At 43.4% G+C, this 16652-nt stretch overlaps 1 protein-coding gene across 1 annotated transcript in view; it reads right to left on the bottom strand.

Annotated features, from left to right (window-relative positions):
* Window positions 1–16652, bottom strand: part of SNRK (SNF related kinase) — a 70879-nt gene that overhangs the window by 13910 nt on the left and 40317 nt on the right. Inside the window, exons 3-6 of the mRNA XM_040479720.1 lie at window positions 11983–12124; window positions 6948–7160; window positions 4576–4710; window positions 4–683 (exon numbers count right to left, since the gene is read on the bottom strand). Of these exons, the coding sequence (XP_040335654.1) occupies window positions 4–683; window positions 4576–4710; window positions 6948–7160; window positions 11983–12124 (1170 nt within the window). The remainder of the gene's footprint in view (window positions 1–3; window positions 684–4575; window positions 4711–6947; window positions 7161–11982; window positions 12125–16652) is intronic.

A 16652-nucleotide genomic window follows, 5' to 3' on the forward strand; every position in this document is an offset into this window, starting at 1 on the left:
CGCTCGGCTTGCCCTGGCCCCCGCCGTCGCCCTCGCTCCCGGGGGGCCCCTCGCCGCTATCCCGCCGGTGCCAGGAGTAGGTGAAGCCGCCGTCTTTGTCCAGCCGCCGGCGGCTCTCGGAGTCGTCGTCGCTGGTCTCCGAGCTGCTGCAGCTGGAGCCGCGGCCCTGGCTTTTCCTGCGGTGGTAGCGCTTGTGCACGGTGCCCGGGGAGGCGATGTTCATCTTCAGCCGGCTCAGCTTGGGAGGCAGGTTCTCATCCATGTCGAACTCGTCGTCGGACTCCCCTTCCTCAAAGATCTGGTTGAGGACGGGCGCGCTCTTCCTCGACGTCAGCCGGTTGGTGACCGAGGGCTTCCGGCGCAGAACCACCTGCGTCGAGAGGGACACGGGCTTCTTGTCCTCCTCATCTTCCTCTTCGTCCTCCTCCACCCGGAACAGGCACTTGCGCCCGCCGGCCGTGGGCTTCAAGCTCGCAGGTGACACCGTGGAGAGCGCCGGTCCGGCCAACTCGGGGAGGTCGTCTTTCTTGGCCGAGTCACACAGGCCTTTGCTCCTGTGGCCGTTGAGGACGCCGTCGGCAGCCCGAGCAGGAGACTGAGGGACGGTCCCGTGGGACAGAGGAGTGGCCGTGAGATCATCCTCCAGGTCCTGGGGCACGTCGATCTTGGTTGGCCACGACTGCCTGCGTAACAGATTGGAAGGAGAGAGCCATGTAATAATAGGCAGACTCTACCTACACGCCACGCCACGCGATACTTACGGGGCAAAATCCACAGACTGACAAAGAAAGAAAAAAGACAAGAAAAGGAAAAACCACCCCAGCGGCCTTGCAAGCCCGTTCGACATCCTCTAAAGATGAGCAAGGGCGCCGGCAGGGCGAACGTGGTTCTGAACCACGGGTCCGGCCTGGGGCTCACTGGCCAAATGGACACATCAGAGCTGGCGGGAAAGAGGGCCAAGAGCCAGCCCCGTCTTCCCATACACATCTTACACCACAAGCAAGCAGTTTTAAACAGCACAGGGAGGTCACCAAAGCAAAACTCAAACACCACACATTTTGTTCCTTTGGGTCTTGCTTGGCGCACGACCTTTGAGGTATATGGTTTGCTAATAAAATTCACCTGAAAAAATAAAATACAATTCACCTGAAATGCCCAGTCTTCCAGACAGGACAGGATGGTGTAAAAGTGGGAACAGCTCAAGATTAAACAGGAGAGTACTGCAAAGAAAAGTCAACGTACACTGGCATGCATCTCTTCATCAATTAAAAAACACACCAAGCTGAATATAAATGCACGTATTTTTAAAAAACTTCTTGTAATGTTTATTTTTGAGAGGGCGCGTGTGAACGAGCGGGGGTGGGGGGAGGGAGCGGGAGACACAGAACCCGAAGCAGGCTCCAGGCTCTGAGCTGTGAGCACAGAGGCAGACGCAGGGCTCGAACTCAAGAACCGTGAGATCATGACCTGAGCCGAAACCCAGAGTTGGACGCTTAAACTCACTGAGTCACCCAGGCACCCCTAAATGCACGTGTTTTTAGATGTCCACACAAGCGAAATGGGCGCCAAATCCATAATTACTGAACCTTCAATTTTATTCCCCAACCTAGAGTCACCTAAGGAACAAGAACACTGCTTGGCAGCCAAAGAAAAAGACTTTTGAAAATGAGGTAGGTCTCTGGCCTGTTTCGTCCTCTCTGTCCGGGGTAATAGCAGATGCCAGAGAGATGTAAAGTAGCCCCTTCCACACTATGACACTTTTGTTTCACACCAATTATGTTCCTAGAAATAATCAATTAAATCTATAGTTGGAAAAAAACCACCCGGAATTTATGATAGGCCTCTCTTCTGCAGCTCAGAACCAACGGTCCTTTCTCAGCGGCCCGTTGGCTAGTCACTGCTGGGGAGTTTGGGAGAGCCGAGTGCCGGATAAGGTCTTTGAGGTCACTAAGTGCCTCTGGACAAGTCGCCCGTCCCCCAGCCACACAAGTACGTGAAGCCGGCGGCTCTGGGGCACCCTGGGGAGCCCCGCGCTGGGAGGCCAGCGGCCCGCGGTGTCCGACCAGCAGAGCGGCAGCCGGCGCGGTCCAGGACGCGGGGAGCCGCCAAGCGGCGGAGGCTCTTCACGCCTCACCTCCTGAAAAGCAAGCCAACGCCGTTCTCGGGACCCGCGCCCGGGAGCAGGACGGCTGGGTGCTGCTGCTGGGGTGGCGCCTCCACTGGCCACGTCCGAACCGACCGCTTTTATAGGAGTGAATCAAGCTGTTAAACGGCTCACGTTAACCGAGCACGCGTGTGAGCTCCTGTTGTGCTAAACTAAGTCATCTTTATTGTCACAACGCTGTGAGCAAATCTGGCTTAACACAACAGAGGAGAGACAGCTAAACAAGAATTAGGAAGGAGTCACGTGGACGGCACGGTTCACTGCCTCAGTGCTCACCAGAGCCAGCGCTGTGCCGGGAGCCTGACGGGGGGGGTTAGTGCACTTGGCCCCCCACGGCTCCACAAGGGAGCCGCATCTTCCCTCTTCACAGACGGGGAGATGAGAACACAGTGAGAAACCTGCCCAAGGTCATGCAGGCTTGTGAACAAGTGACATGTGGGTTGGGTTCCACAGTTACTCCCCCCGCCCGAGGCAACCCAGGAAGCTTCCGGATGGCTGTGGCTGCACAGACAGACCTCTGCGGTCTGGCCTCAGTGGTTCTCCTCACTTCCAGGTCTCTCAGAGGATGCCGGCCCCGAGCCCTCCCGTGCCAGGGTCAGCTCCTCAGAGGACCCCGTGAGGCCTCTTCTAACACACAGACCGCACCACGCTTCCATCCCGCCCTGGCAGAACACGAAGAAGGTGCACTGTCTGCGGCCGGGGGTCCCTGGCTCCCCCTGCCTGCCCCTCCCGGGGAGCTAACTGCTGGTTCAAAGGCCCATCTACTGACTCAGGGTCACTGACCTGAGGGCATGTCCAGCAGCAGAACCAAGTCAGGTCCAGGGTTCTGGCAAAGTCACAGTGACAATAAAAAGAAGGCAAGGAAGCAGATCTACCACCTTGCCTGGGCCCGGGAGGAGGCGAGGCCCTCACAGCATCTCCACTCCAGCATCCCCAGGAGGATAAAAGGAAAAGCTGAGGGAAGGTTCTGCTACTTCTCTATAGCCTCTGTCAGTTTTGTTAACTTTTACAATAAAGTAAAACCAACTTAACTCGTTTACATATGTGATCAAATTTAGATCGAGTTCTGATCTGTTTCCCTAAAAATAGCTCAAATCCAAACATTCCATTCTCCAAGGCTGGGGTGACTCCAGACTCGGTGGCCCGACGTGTGGTGACCCTGCTCTTTCCCATCAGGGGCCTCAGCCCGGGACTAGGTTGACCTCACCACTCAAAGTCATGGTCCTGGTTGGTCTCACTCCCAAGAGCCCCCAGCCCCCGGGGCCCAGTCCTCTTCCAAGCAGATACCACACAGCATGCCTAGGTTTTATTACAGAAGACTCCATCCAGGATATAAATGAAGTTACGAAGACCACTTTCCAGTTCTAGATTTCTAAATCTTTATTCTTTGGCCACCCAGGAACATTTTCGTCTCTCTTCTCTGTCGCCCCATCCCAAGTAACAGCCTACACACGGCAAGCTGACATCACGTAATGTAAATCCAATGGCTTTCTGCCTATTTTAAATAATAATTACTACTTAATATTCACACATACATACATATTCCTATGTGGATGTAAGAGTAGAGAATTATTCAGAATTGGGAGCATCCTTCTCTTTTTGAATCACTACACTTCCACGGATTACTTCATCTGAAGAGGGAAAGATAAATTATATAGAACTTTCATAGTGGTGATGCCAAAAAGTAACCCTCTCCACGCTTTCATTTTAAATAGAAAGCTAATATGGCAGAAGAAAAAGCAAAGTGGGAAAGGGGGCGTGGGAGGGGAGAGAAGGAGAAGATGGAAAGCACACTCACGACTTCATCAAAGACAACGGTGGTGGTAAAATACTCGTAACAGTCACAGCACACAGAGCAGCCCAGTTCAGGAGGCAGACAGTATTCTCACTCCCATTATCACTCCCAGTCAGAAAGAGGTTAAGTGACCTCCCAAGGTCAGGCAGCCAATAAATCAACTAGCTGATGTGTGTAATCACTGAAATCCTGAGCTAACACAATGGCACAGAAATGCCCTGGATGTTCTTAAAAATTATTTAAAAAAACTGAGGGAAAGTATGGCCTTGTTCCTGGAATGAAAAATTAAAGAAAATAACACATTAATACATATCAGATCTGGAAGAGTTTAATGGAAAATAGTTGACACACACTCAGCTGCTTCTCCAAACGTGTTTTCCTGGCCAGGCCAGCAGCCACAGCCCCTCTCCCCTGAACGCAGGAGGGAAGGTGTCCTTGGTGACGAAGGGACAGGACCCCCACACGCGGAGAGCCCATGCACGGCCTCTCCCATGAGGCCGCCACCCCTGTTTATATTCTCTTGCCCCAAAGAGTGATTAGGAAGCATTTTTGAAAAAGGGGTTCACTATTTCAAAACATTAAACTTACTAAAATCAGGGAGGATTTTTTTTCTCACCTAAACTGGGCCTTGATATTGCTAGGGCTTGCAGATCTGGTTTGTATTTCTTTCTCTTGTTTCTCCCTCAGGATCCTTTCAGCAAGCAGGAAGTATGTGGCCGTGATGTGGTTGTACCTGTTGGTTTCCAGGGCTCTGAGGAAAAGAAGGGGGAACAGACACAAGCCACGTCAGAGGGTTTGCTTTTTTACAAGCAGAACTGATTTTTTTTTTTTTTTTTTTTTTAGGTACAAGCAAATGAAGTCCAATGCCCTGGAATCTTTAAAATTATGAAAAAACACAGACAAGAGGAAAAAAAAAAAAAAACAAACAAGTCATTATTTAGATCACTTTTGAAATTCTAAAAAATGACTCCATAAAAATGTTCCATTTGTAAGAAAAATAAAAAATGCTGATAGCTGCCGAGCTGGGGGTCAGTTTTCCACACATAAAAAAGGTAGCAAAGCTTTCCAAGAATGTATGTGTTATCCAAAAATGTAATGTGTGTGTCAAAGTGTTTGTTTTCATTAAACTGGCTCACGTGCTCCCATCAGAGTAGGAAATGGCAGTGCGTATGAGAAATCAGAAAAATTAGGAAAAGTTTTTATTTTTACACTGTTTGCATTTATTGGCATTTTACACACTAATGAATTGCTAATGTATCTGAGAGCACGTCATTAGCCTCCTCTTTGAATAAAATCAACGTATTCATTCCTCCACTTCAAAAGAGCGCTTGGAGTACCTAGTCTGGGCACGCACCGTGCGGCCAGGGGCTGTGGCAGCACACGCACAGGGCACACGGCCACCCGCTCTCCTGCAGCCGGCCTGGCCTGGGAAGTGCAAGAGCGCGCGAAAAATGGTCTACCGGGCCCAGAAATACGTAACTGTACTTTGCAGAAACTTTCCATAGTAGAAAATACACAATGAACACTCAGGAAAGAAGCAACACAGCGACTGCTTTTCACAAAATGAACGGGGCTGCGGGGGCAAGGGTCACAGCTAAGGGGCTGGGCAGGCTGAGGGGCCACTCTGAAGAGCCCCCTGATGCAATTCAGGGCTCAGAACGACTTCTTAGAGTGGTTTCCTAAGTGGAGTACCAGATAAGGACATTGGCCTGTGTTCGGGGAATCAAAACACGTGTCTTTGAGTTGAGGAGTCATGCTCAGGAGGAGACGTGGGCCACAGGCGAGACCTGAGACCAGCCTGGGGGCGCCTTGGGCCTCCCTTTCACCATGCACGTGCCCACTAGTGGACAGGAAAACAGGGTCACCTGACCCAGTGAGACTGCCCTTCCCTTCGGATTTCTCATTGAATTTACAGGAATTACAAATCGTTCTAAATGATACCCCTGCATGTATTTATTTAAGCTAAGAACATTAAGCCAATTCAGCCAGATACAAAGAGCCTTCTATCCACTCAAAATGAAAAATCACTTTCTACACATTCCTAAAGAGAATGTCCTTGGCAGAAATAGCAAGTGTCCTGCTCTTCCTGTTCATTTAGGTCATTAAGTAGCCATGGATCAATCTGTGAAAACTCATAATGCAGCTGGCTATCGGTAGAAATGTGTATTTACACCAAAATTTTGAACCTGGTCTTTTTTGTTTTGTTTTGGGTTTTTTGCCCCCCAGAATATGTCCTCTTTCCATTATACCTGTTTCATTCAACAGGTTAACCAACTTTTGATTGTTCATTTGTGGAAATGCTTCATAATTTTCTAGACAGGACCTCTTATAGGAACCAATCATTGATAAAACAAAGCAACAGCATCTTTATATTATCCCTAATTCCACATTTCTTAGGTTATTAAGACCTAGCTTTGGTTTTAAGGGATTTAATTAACAACTCTGTATCTTGTGGGTTCCAGGTTGCTGTGGCTCTGAAGGGCCAGAAAGTATCACAGCACGATGCAGCCAGTGACGATACCCAAGCCACCAGGCACGGCGGTGGCCCACTAAAATGTTACTTACAACAATGTGTGACTGGCCCCATAAGACAAGCCCTGGTTTAGAGGCTGGGGTCTGCCCCATTCTCCCTGCCCACTGTGGGACCAGCGGGAGACACGGCAACAAAGAAGATACTGCTGTGGATAAGACGTGCACTGGGATGCACAAGAGGCTACTCCAATCCCCCCCTGTAGGAAGCAAGAGAGGCCACATTACTTGCTGACGCCGAGCAACGGTTTACTCGTTCACTAGTACAAAAATAAAAACAATAAAACAACAAAACCCATGAGACAGGCACCGGGCCAGGAACTCTAGAGATAAGTGACATAACCCCCGCCGGCTGGGAACTCTACCCATTACGGTGGCCACAAGCCCTGGCAAGTCAAAAGGAGAGCCCATTCCACGAATCCTAAACCCATGGCCCCATGCGCACGAGCGCCGACATACTCCACAATGGCGTCTCGGTCCGCTATGTCCCCGAGCACCATGCGCTGAATGATGCTGTTGTGTTCCTCCTCCGAGAGGTTTTTGTATGACACAAGGGGGATGTTATACTTTGTGGCTGGCGAAGGGTCCACTCCTTGAAGCCAAGGATGATTCTCAATCTCTTCCAAGGAGGCCCTTCTCTTGGGATCTCTCTGTAGCATCCGTGTGATCAGGCTGGAAAGGAAGGTAAGGTCACTGTTAGAGTAAACTGTTGGAAGGGATTAGTTAACGGTGGATTATTTTATTCATCGGAATTGTTCCCTACATTTAGACCATCAATTCCATTAGGTTCACCGGTGGTGGTGGTGGTGTGGCAGATGGGAATAAAGAAAATTCAGCGTCATCAAATTAATAAATAGGAAAACACAATTGCCGGAAATACTGACAAGCCGAACAGCTTCCCATCATCTACAATGAACTCTAGGTATCAATATCTGTCCTTGATTAACTGTGGCTTAGCGACATACCAGAACCAGCTACGATGATCAGCAATGACACACAGGATAGAGTGCATGAGCCAACTTCTGCTTCCGGAAAAATGAATGACCCTAAATGCCACATGCATCTTGTTTAAAATGCACCGTGCTGGCAAAATAGTAAATGCACACATACATCAAGATGGAAGGAAGGGGTACTCAGGTAAAAATGGAGTCAAAGCGGGAGTCTTAGGAGGCAAATGACAAAGCTAGCCTTTGACCTGACTGCTTCTGCTTTGGGTTTGAAGGCTACAGTGAGTGCATAAAACAGAATATAATGTGTAGGGCCTACTGAAGGCAGGGGGCACAACTAGAGCCCTCGTAAGGAGCTGGGACCCCAGCTTCTGTTGAGAAATGAGAAACAAATCTACTGCTAAGATATCAGGCAGGAAACCTGCCTGCCTCGACACTGGCTGTGGAGGTCGGGCATGGAAATCTAAGAATTTCTAGCCACAGGCGGCTCCTCAAACATGCCACATGTTTGTGGTCCAAATTAATAATATGTGCGTGGAACACACAGGGAAGAAGTTAATTTAAAGTGATTTTAAGCTGGAGGTGCTCCTGGGCTCCTACAAGAAGGAAATGCAAACCCTCTCTGTAGCAATGGAACTGAAAGAACCCCCCACACATTACAAAGAATACAACCTCACAGTCAAAAAATATAAAAGAAACAAGCACCTGTAGCAGGAACAAAAAAACACACAACAGCAAAATCAGAATGGTCTTCAAATACTGAATTTTTCTGACACAGACTGTAACTGTGTTGAATATGCTTAAGACATGCAGAAGCCTATCAGATTCTGTATCTCCCCCTCTCTCTGCCCCTCCCCAGCTCACACTTTATCTCTCTCTCTCAAAAATAAACAAACATCAAAAAAAAAAAAAAAGACATGGAGAAGCCTTGGGGCGTCTGGATGGCTCAGTCGGTTAAGTGCATGACTTTGGCTCAGATCGTGATCTCACAGTTCATGGGTTCAGCCCCATGTCAGGCTCTGTGCTGACAGCTCAGAGCCTGGCACCTGCTTTGGATTCTGTGTCTCCCTCTCTCTCAAAAATAAAGAAACACTTAAAAAAAAAAAAAAAAAAAAAAAAAAGGTGGGTGGAGGGGCCTGGGTGGCTTAGTAGGTTCAGCCTACTCTTGATGTCAGCTCAGGTCATGATCTCATGGTTCCTGAGATCAAGCCCCGCATTAGGCTCTGCACTGACAGTGTGGAGCCTGCTTGGGATTCTCTCCCTCTGCCCCTCCTCTGCTCTCTCTCTCTCTCAAAATAAGTAAACATTAAAAAAAAAAAAGCAATGGACAATTTTTAAAAATTAGGCATAAAGAGAATTAGAATTCAAAGACAGAGCCAAAGAAATAACCCTGCATTGGTGGACTAAGAGGTAGAAAATATGAAGGTTAAAAGACATGGGGGACAAGAGTGAAAATACCTAACGTACATCTAACCCACGTTCCAGAAGGGAATGAGGGAATGGGCAAGAAACTGTCTTTGAAAATATAATGGCTAAGGATTTTCCAAATTCATGGAAGAAAACAAATCCTGATCCAGGAAGCCCAACACATCCTAAGCAGAATGAACAGAAGCTCTCAAAGCAGCCTGAGAAGAGACAAATCACCCATGCACGAACAACAGGAGGTTGAACAGCTAACTTCCCAATAGCAACTAGACATATCAGAAGGTGTAGAACAACATCTTCAATAACCTGAGAAAGATCACATGTAACATAAAGCTATCTTCAATGAAAAACTGAGAAAGCTGATCACCAACAAATGCTCATCAAAGAAATTCTAAAGGGTATAATTTTGGCAGAAGAATGTGATCCCAAGTAGAAGGATATACAAAGTTCTTATGAAACATCTGGGTAATTCTAAACAATTTTTTACTACATATAATAATACTAATTTGTGGAGTTAAAAAAAAAAGGTTACTGAAATATTGAATGATACAGTATTCTAAGGATTTTGGGTTGTTTGGGAAGAGAATAAACATAAGGATTAACTTTCAATTTTATTAAATTAAGTATACAAACATGTATGTGTGTGTTAAAACAGACTATAACTTCCAAGCTAGTTGAAGGGAGAGAGCCAAATAAGGCGAAAAAGAAAAACTTCCATCAATCCCAAAGAAGAACAGACAAAAAGAAAAAAAAAAGAGAGAGAGAGAAAAGGAGGACAAATATGAAGCATATAAAAAGAACATAAATACATCTACATCTTTCAGTGAACACAATAAATATGAATGGGAAACTCTCTGATTAAAAGACAAGAATGCTTAGATGGCTCCGAAAACAGCTCCCAGCTGTTAAAAAAAAAAAAAAAAAAGATGTACTTAAAACGAAGATGATAAAAGGTTTATTTAAAGGAAAAGAATGGAAAACTATATAGCATACATAAATGCTAAAACCAAAGATGACAGGTTTGGCTAGCTAAAACTAGATAACACAGATTGACTTTAAGGCAAAAAGCATCATTAGAGATAAGGAGTGATATGTAAGTTCAATTCACTGGTAAGATACAACAATTCGCACCTGGTAACATTGCCTCAAAACAGTCAAATAAGAAACTGACAGACCTCCAAGAATAAAACAGTAAATCTACCGTCACAGTGGAAGAATATCTTAGTAAGTGATATATCAGGTAATTAATCAAAAAACTCAGAAAAGATGTATGTAATTTTAAACGGCATAATTAACAAGCTTGATCTTAAGGTATACAGAACTGACCCCAACAATTGGAAAATATACATTCTTTTCCAGAACAAAAGGATCCTTTACAAAAATTGACTCCATGCTATGCGTTAAGCAAGCCTCAACAATTTGAAACAAACAAACAAAAAACTAGTTACTATATAGACTGTATTCTTGAACTACAATGCAATTAAGTTAGAAATGAAGAACAAAAAGCTAATTACAAAAACTCTATACACTCGAAAATGTAAAACTCCCTTCTAAAAACTTACAGGTTAAATAAACCATTTGAAACTAGAAAATCCTCAGAACTGAGTAACAGGGTCTATAAATCAAAACTAGTTAAGATGCCAGAAAAACGGTGCCGGAAGGCAATTTATGTGGCCGTAACTCTGCCATTAGAACAGGAAAATTTGTGAGCTGAGTATCCAACATAAGATGGGGGGGGGGGGGGGGGGAAGAGGAAGAATTAGCCCATGAAATAGGTAGAAGGAAAATAATACAGATAAAATTCACAACATAAAACAAAAAATACAAGCAAATTAATAAAGATAAAAGGCAATTCTTTGAAAAAGACTAATAAAATGAACAAACTTCAGGTAAGACTTATCAAGAGAAGGCAAAAACTGTCAATATTGGAATGATAATGTGCAACATCCCCATTGATCTATACACTTTACAAATATAATTAGAAAATATAAATACTTACGGCCAATAAATTTGAAAACTGACATAAAATGGACAAACTCCTTAAAAACACAAGTTAGCAAAACTGATACAGGAAAAAGCAGAAAAATGAATGGTCCTACGATTACTAAAAATAATCCCTCTAGGAGGGAGAAACAGAAGGCTTCTAAGATATTACTACTGTTCTATTTCTTAAGCTAGAACAGGTTCTACCACTGTCACATCATTAGTAGCTGGAGAAGCCAGTATCTGAATCCAGAGAGTTTGAGTATGTAAATTCTTAACCATCCACCACACGGCTTAAGATGGGGCTCCACTTGGAGAAAAGATGTCTCAAGCTATCAGATTTTCTTACCAGCTGATGGGAAAAACTAAACTCTTTGCTACTACGGCAAAATCCTTTAAGCAGCAGCTACAATCTCAGCTGAACTTACTTAAAAATATCACTCATTAAAAAAATAATAATAATACACACACACGCAATGTCAATGAAATACTGAGCTTCTAACAGTTCTTTTATATTTGTCACTATGTTTATCATAGAACTATAAAGTACTCTAAATTCCAAAGAGTCAACTTGAGTGTACTTTTGTTTGCTGGCTTCCCACAATCCTATAAACCAAAACAGAGCTCTTCTGTCGACTGGGGAGAGTCATGTTGTGAACAAAATCACGGGACACCTTATGTAACACCAAAATGGTGTGTTGGTGGTTTCAGGATGGGATATTTCAGGATGGGATATGCCTTAACTTTTCTCTGGAATTTAAAGTAATTCCAGGTGGTCTTGCTTTTTTGCTGAAGCAAAAAGAGAAAGGTAGTTCCCATGGTAATATCTTCATTTCAAGTGAGCAACTACCATTCTTGGAGGCTGAAGAGGCACGCAATGGATTTCGAGAAAACAAATATATTTAAGAAACAGACTAATACATTTTGTACTCTAATATCAAATTTCAAGTCATATTCTGGGTTGACCCTCCAAATACACTTAACAAGAACAAAATATCAAGTTTGAAAATTAAAAGAAACCCAGATGCTCAGGTGCTGAAGTCACCTCAAATTTTTTTGACGTGTGAATAAAATAAAACTTCTGGTTTTTATATGAGCACTTAAGTTTCCACATTCTTTTTTTGTTTGTTTTTACTTACTCTTTACACTCTTTGGACACATGGGATGGTACTGTATATTTGCAATCCATGATCATGGTCAATGTCTCACTGTCATTGGCCTCTTGAAAGGGTGGCTGTCCACACACCAACATGAAAAGGATCACTCCCAGACTCCAAATATCTACAAATTAAAAGACAGACTGTTAAATACTGGACGAGTTAGAAAACCAAAAACACTAAGAAGAGCAAAAGTAGACTAACAACATTATTTTATTTGAATAGTGAAAAGCATTTATATCTCAAAACAATAACAACAACAACAACAACAAACATTTAGGGAAGAAAATTTAAGCCCCAATAAGGCAGGGAGGGTATCTGTCTTGTTCACTGTTTTTCTATTCACTTCAGCCACAGGGTGAATGGTCAATAAATGTTCAACAAATTAATTCATTTATTCATTAGTTAATGGCAAGAACATCAAGTGGAAAGTAACAATCAAGGTTCCCAAGCCACTGGACAACAGACTGCCGTTTTTCTCATGACATTATTTACCAGAGAAAAAACTATTAATACTCTGAGACATGAAACGGATCTTGCCTAATATCACAATTATCTCAGTTGTTCTTTACCTCGATCTTGGTTAGAGAACCAGATAATGTTAAGTCACAGTCACAGTCATTTTATAGTTAAGAAAATTAAAATTCAGAGAGGACAGAACTATTTCTGTGTTGTCAATAAAGAAAAAGACAGGTTATATATTATTTCCAAGGCCAGAGCTAGGTCTGAACGTGTAAGTAACCAGGAGCCACACTGTGGCTTAAAAACAGCAGAGGCTACTTAAATAAAGCACTGGAAAAGATAGTAGGTTTTCCATCACTGTAAGTATTTCAGCAAAGGCTGAGCAACTAACATTCTACACAAGACATTCCTGTACTGACTGTAAGTCTGGACAAGCTGACATCTGAGGACCCTCCCAACTGCAGCATTAGATTAACTCCCACAATAACAAATAACCCCCTACACTTCTTGCCATTAAATAACAAACTCACCAATCAGTTGGAAAAATGATGGCTTTTCAAATGAAAAAAGGAGGACTCCATTTAGGAAGGATAGCACAAATCATTCATTCATTCCAGAAACTAAAGTATAGACATGCTACATAAACATTCATATAACAAGAGATGATGAATTCAAGAAGCTTTCTACCAGAAAAAGGCCACCACAAAGAATGGAGAGGCAAGCCACGTGGACTTTGTCACCACATCTGTTAATACTCAACTGCTATTTTCACTTAACCTTAAACACTCAAACTAATGAAGGATCCATATTATTTTCCAGCAGAATTATAATCTGTTAATAAAATATCTTTTCCTTGGTCCAAACTAAACAAAGAAGGCAATAAGGCAGAAACCCAAAATTATAAACACCTGTGACTTTTTTGTACGTATACAATAAATTTTACTAAGGATGCCTCAGTGGAAATAAGTGAAACAGATGGAAAAATCTACTAAAATTAAAACATTACATATGTAAGAATGAAAGAGACCTAAAGAGCATTCAGTCTGAACCTTAAGCTCTGCAGTGTCCCTAAGAGGTCTGCCTGGCATTGTTATAGGATGCATGAATTATGTGACCTACCGCCCCAGGACAGCAAGCTGGCTCCACTCACTGACCCACATTTCTTTACCTTGATCTTGGAATGCAGAGGGCCATCCCTGTGCAAAGTCCAACAATCTGCATAATGGTGGCTAGCTGCACCTGCCCTTTAAACCTCTGGTGAGAAGAATTTATAATCCCAATTCTAGTTGTAACTTAGTAGGAATTTCAAAGGAAATTTACCTAGTTGATGGTTAACTTAAACCCTCTTTGAACAACCTGAACCTGCTATTTTGGGGGGTCACCTGCCCCAACTCCCAAGCCACTACTGTGAACAAGTGGCAATTACATTTATTCTCCTTTAACGCAGTGCCCCTCCCTCATTTCACAAAGCAGTTATATTCTAGAAACTCACGATAAAGCAAACTCACCTTTTCAATGATGTTCACTACACAAGGAGGGAAACACACCACATTTTTTTTTTTGGTTCGTTTATTTTATTTTGTGTTATTTTATTTTTGGCTATCTCTTCTCCGAAGAAGGGAAAGGGATTTTAAATGGCTCGCAATAAAAATGCATAAAAATAAAAATCAGGGTAGTTAAAATAAAAACTTTCTTCTGTTGTTCAAATATTGACAATGTCTGAGGTTACTGCTATAACCAAGCCTAACCATTAATACACATGTATTTGAGACACACTAAATTCGTCTTTCCATATAAATCCTACAAAACAACAATTTGTATAAAATGAATCTGGTCACATTATTTCTTCTACCATCTCGTATTTCAACTGTGAATAAACTAGTTTGTTTTTTTAGCTTTTTACTTTTTCTCTATACTAAATTGGAGATGGTATCTGACAGTGCAACTACACAAAGCTTATGTTTTTGTTTTTTTTTTAATTTTTTTTTTCAACGTTTTTATTTATTTTTGGGACAGAGAGAGACAGAGCACGAACGGGGGAGGGGCAGAGAGAGAGGGAGACACAGAATCGGAAACGGGCTCCAGGCTCCGAGCCATCCGCCCAGAGCCTGACGCGGGGCTCGAACTCACGGACCGCGAGATCGTGACCTGGCTGAAGTCGGACGCTTAACCGACTGCACCACCCAGGCGCCCCTCAAAGCTTATGTTTTAAAAGCATAAGCAATAATATAAATATCAACTAATAATTACCCCCAAGTTCTTATCAGGTTAAAGAAAACTTTCTGTTAAATATCAACCTCAACAGTAACAAGGAAGTCCAATTCTTTGGAAAGGTTCTCTGCAGGATCATTTCTCCAAGCAAACTCACACACTCCACTTGCTAGGAAGTGGTGCACGATCAGAAGAGTAAAAGAAGAAAAATAACATAAATATATATACCGTTTTCACTGCTTCCGGTCAGAGATCCAATAATTTCTGAACATACAGATGCTGAATATTTGAGAAATGTGGAAAAATAAGTAGTCTGCAAAGCTAAGTGACATCAGGCAAAGGATCTAAACTAGACGAGAACAGCAGTGGGGTCAGGGGGACAAAGTTTTAGAAAGGGCAAATGACCCTCTCACTGGGACAACCCGATTATTCATGGGGCCGCTTATGCCATTTATTTATTTTCCAGACTTTTAATTTCTCTTCTTATTCTACTGTCTTGGAATGATTTTACTTTTCCATCCTAAGGCCAAAGGAAAGAGATAAAAAGTTACTAAATAAACACAAAGTGGTATGACTTTAGCCAAGTGATTGAAACGTGTTTCTCCACTGTTCAATGGGCACAGTAGCAATAACGCACTTCCTCTTAACGCTGTTGTGGGTATTAAACAGAAAACTCAAATGCGCGCCGAGTATTCCGGACAGAGCCCAGCACACATTCTAAGGAGGCTGCAATGCCTCGCCCCCATCCATCTGTGTTGGGCGGGCACTGCTCCTGAGCACAGGGGACACAGAGATGAATGGGGGACACCCGTGCCCTTACAGGACTCCCAATTCACTGTGAGAAACAGATGACAGATAGCTCAGAAGGCACAAAGCCAACAAGAAGCACCAGTGGAGATGAGGGGAGAGGAACAGGAAAGCCTCTTGGTAATACAGCTAAGAAAGGTGGTAATTCATAATCTTGGATCCCCAGGACAAGACAGGTGGTATCACAGGGCTAAGAATGGCAACAAGAAAGATTATCTATTACTTTCCCCTCAAATGGGGGAGGGAGTTGGCACACATCTTAATAAAAATTCCTTTTTTAAGATTTTTAAATTTAAGTTTATTTATTTGAGAGAGAGAGTATGTGCTCATGTGTAAGCAGGGGAGGAGCAGAGGAAAGAGAGAGAATCCCAAGCCGGCTCCAACGCTGTCAGCACAGAGCCTGATGCGGGGCTCGAGCTCACGAACTGTGAGATCATGACCTGAGCCAAAACCAAGAGTCAGACACTTAACTGACTGAGCCACACAGGCACCCCTAAAAATTCATTTTTGTATTTTAAAATATCTTTTTCCATTAAAAAAACTTGCTTATAAAACTACACACTCCCGAGGTATAGATCATAGACTCAGCTTGAGATTCGCCAAGTCTTTAAGGGGGATGGATGGAGGGAGACAGGTGAGAGAAAGAGCATGGAATGGGGATTTTCTATTATTTTTTATTTTTTAAAAATGTTAACGGAATTGTCTATTGTACACAGGTTAACAAATATCAACCATCTGAAAAATCAAACTTAATGTTTTGACTTCAGACCCAGGTATAGGCCCTTGGTTAAAAAAAAAATGGGAAAAGAATATATTACTTAATACATATAGTTCTTCTGGTTAAAAAAAAAACAACACTTCCAACTTATGGAACCGTGGGAAGGGGTGGAAAGATACTGAAGTCCTTGTTGATATAAAGGCCGGGAGTTACTGGTCTCCCTCAAGCTGCCAAAAATGAGCAGTGAAGTCTCCTTTAGCTGCTAACATTCAGTAGGTCAACTGTCATAACACAGTTTAATTATGCCATTTCTAGGGTTGGAGGTGGAGTTTAAACTACAAAGATCATTTTAGGAAGGCTAACAAAAGATCAAAATGAAAACAAAACAGTCTAAAAGAACATACTAACAATTTGAGGAAACACTACTGTCAAAGGGTGGGCGGGGGGTGGCTGG

The sequence above is a fragment of the Herpailurus yagouaroundi genome, unplaced genomic scaffold (assembly GCF_014898765.1).
Source record: "Herpailurus yagouaroundi ecotype Mexico unplaced genomic scaffold, PumYag 159, whole genome shotgun sequence".
In the NCBI taxonomy this organism is placed as follows: domain Eukaryota; kingdom Metazoa; phylum Chordata; class Mammalia; order Carnivora; family Felidae; genus Herpailurus; species Herpailurus yagouaroundi.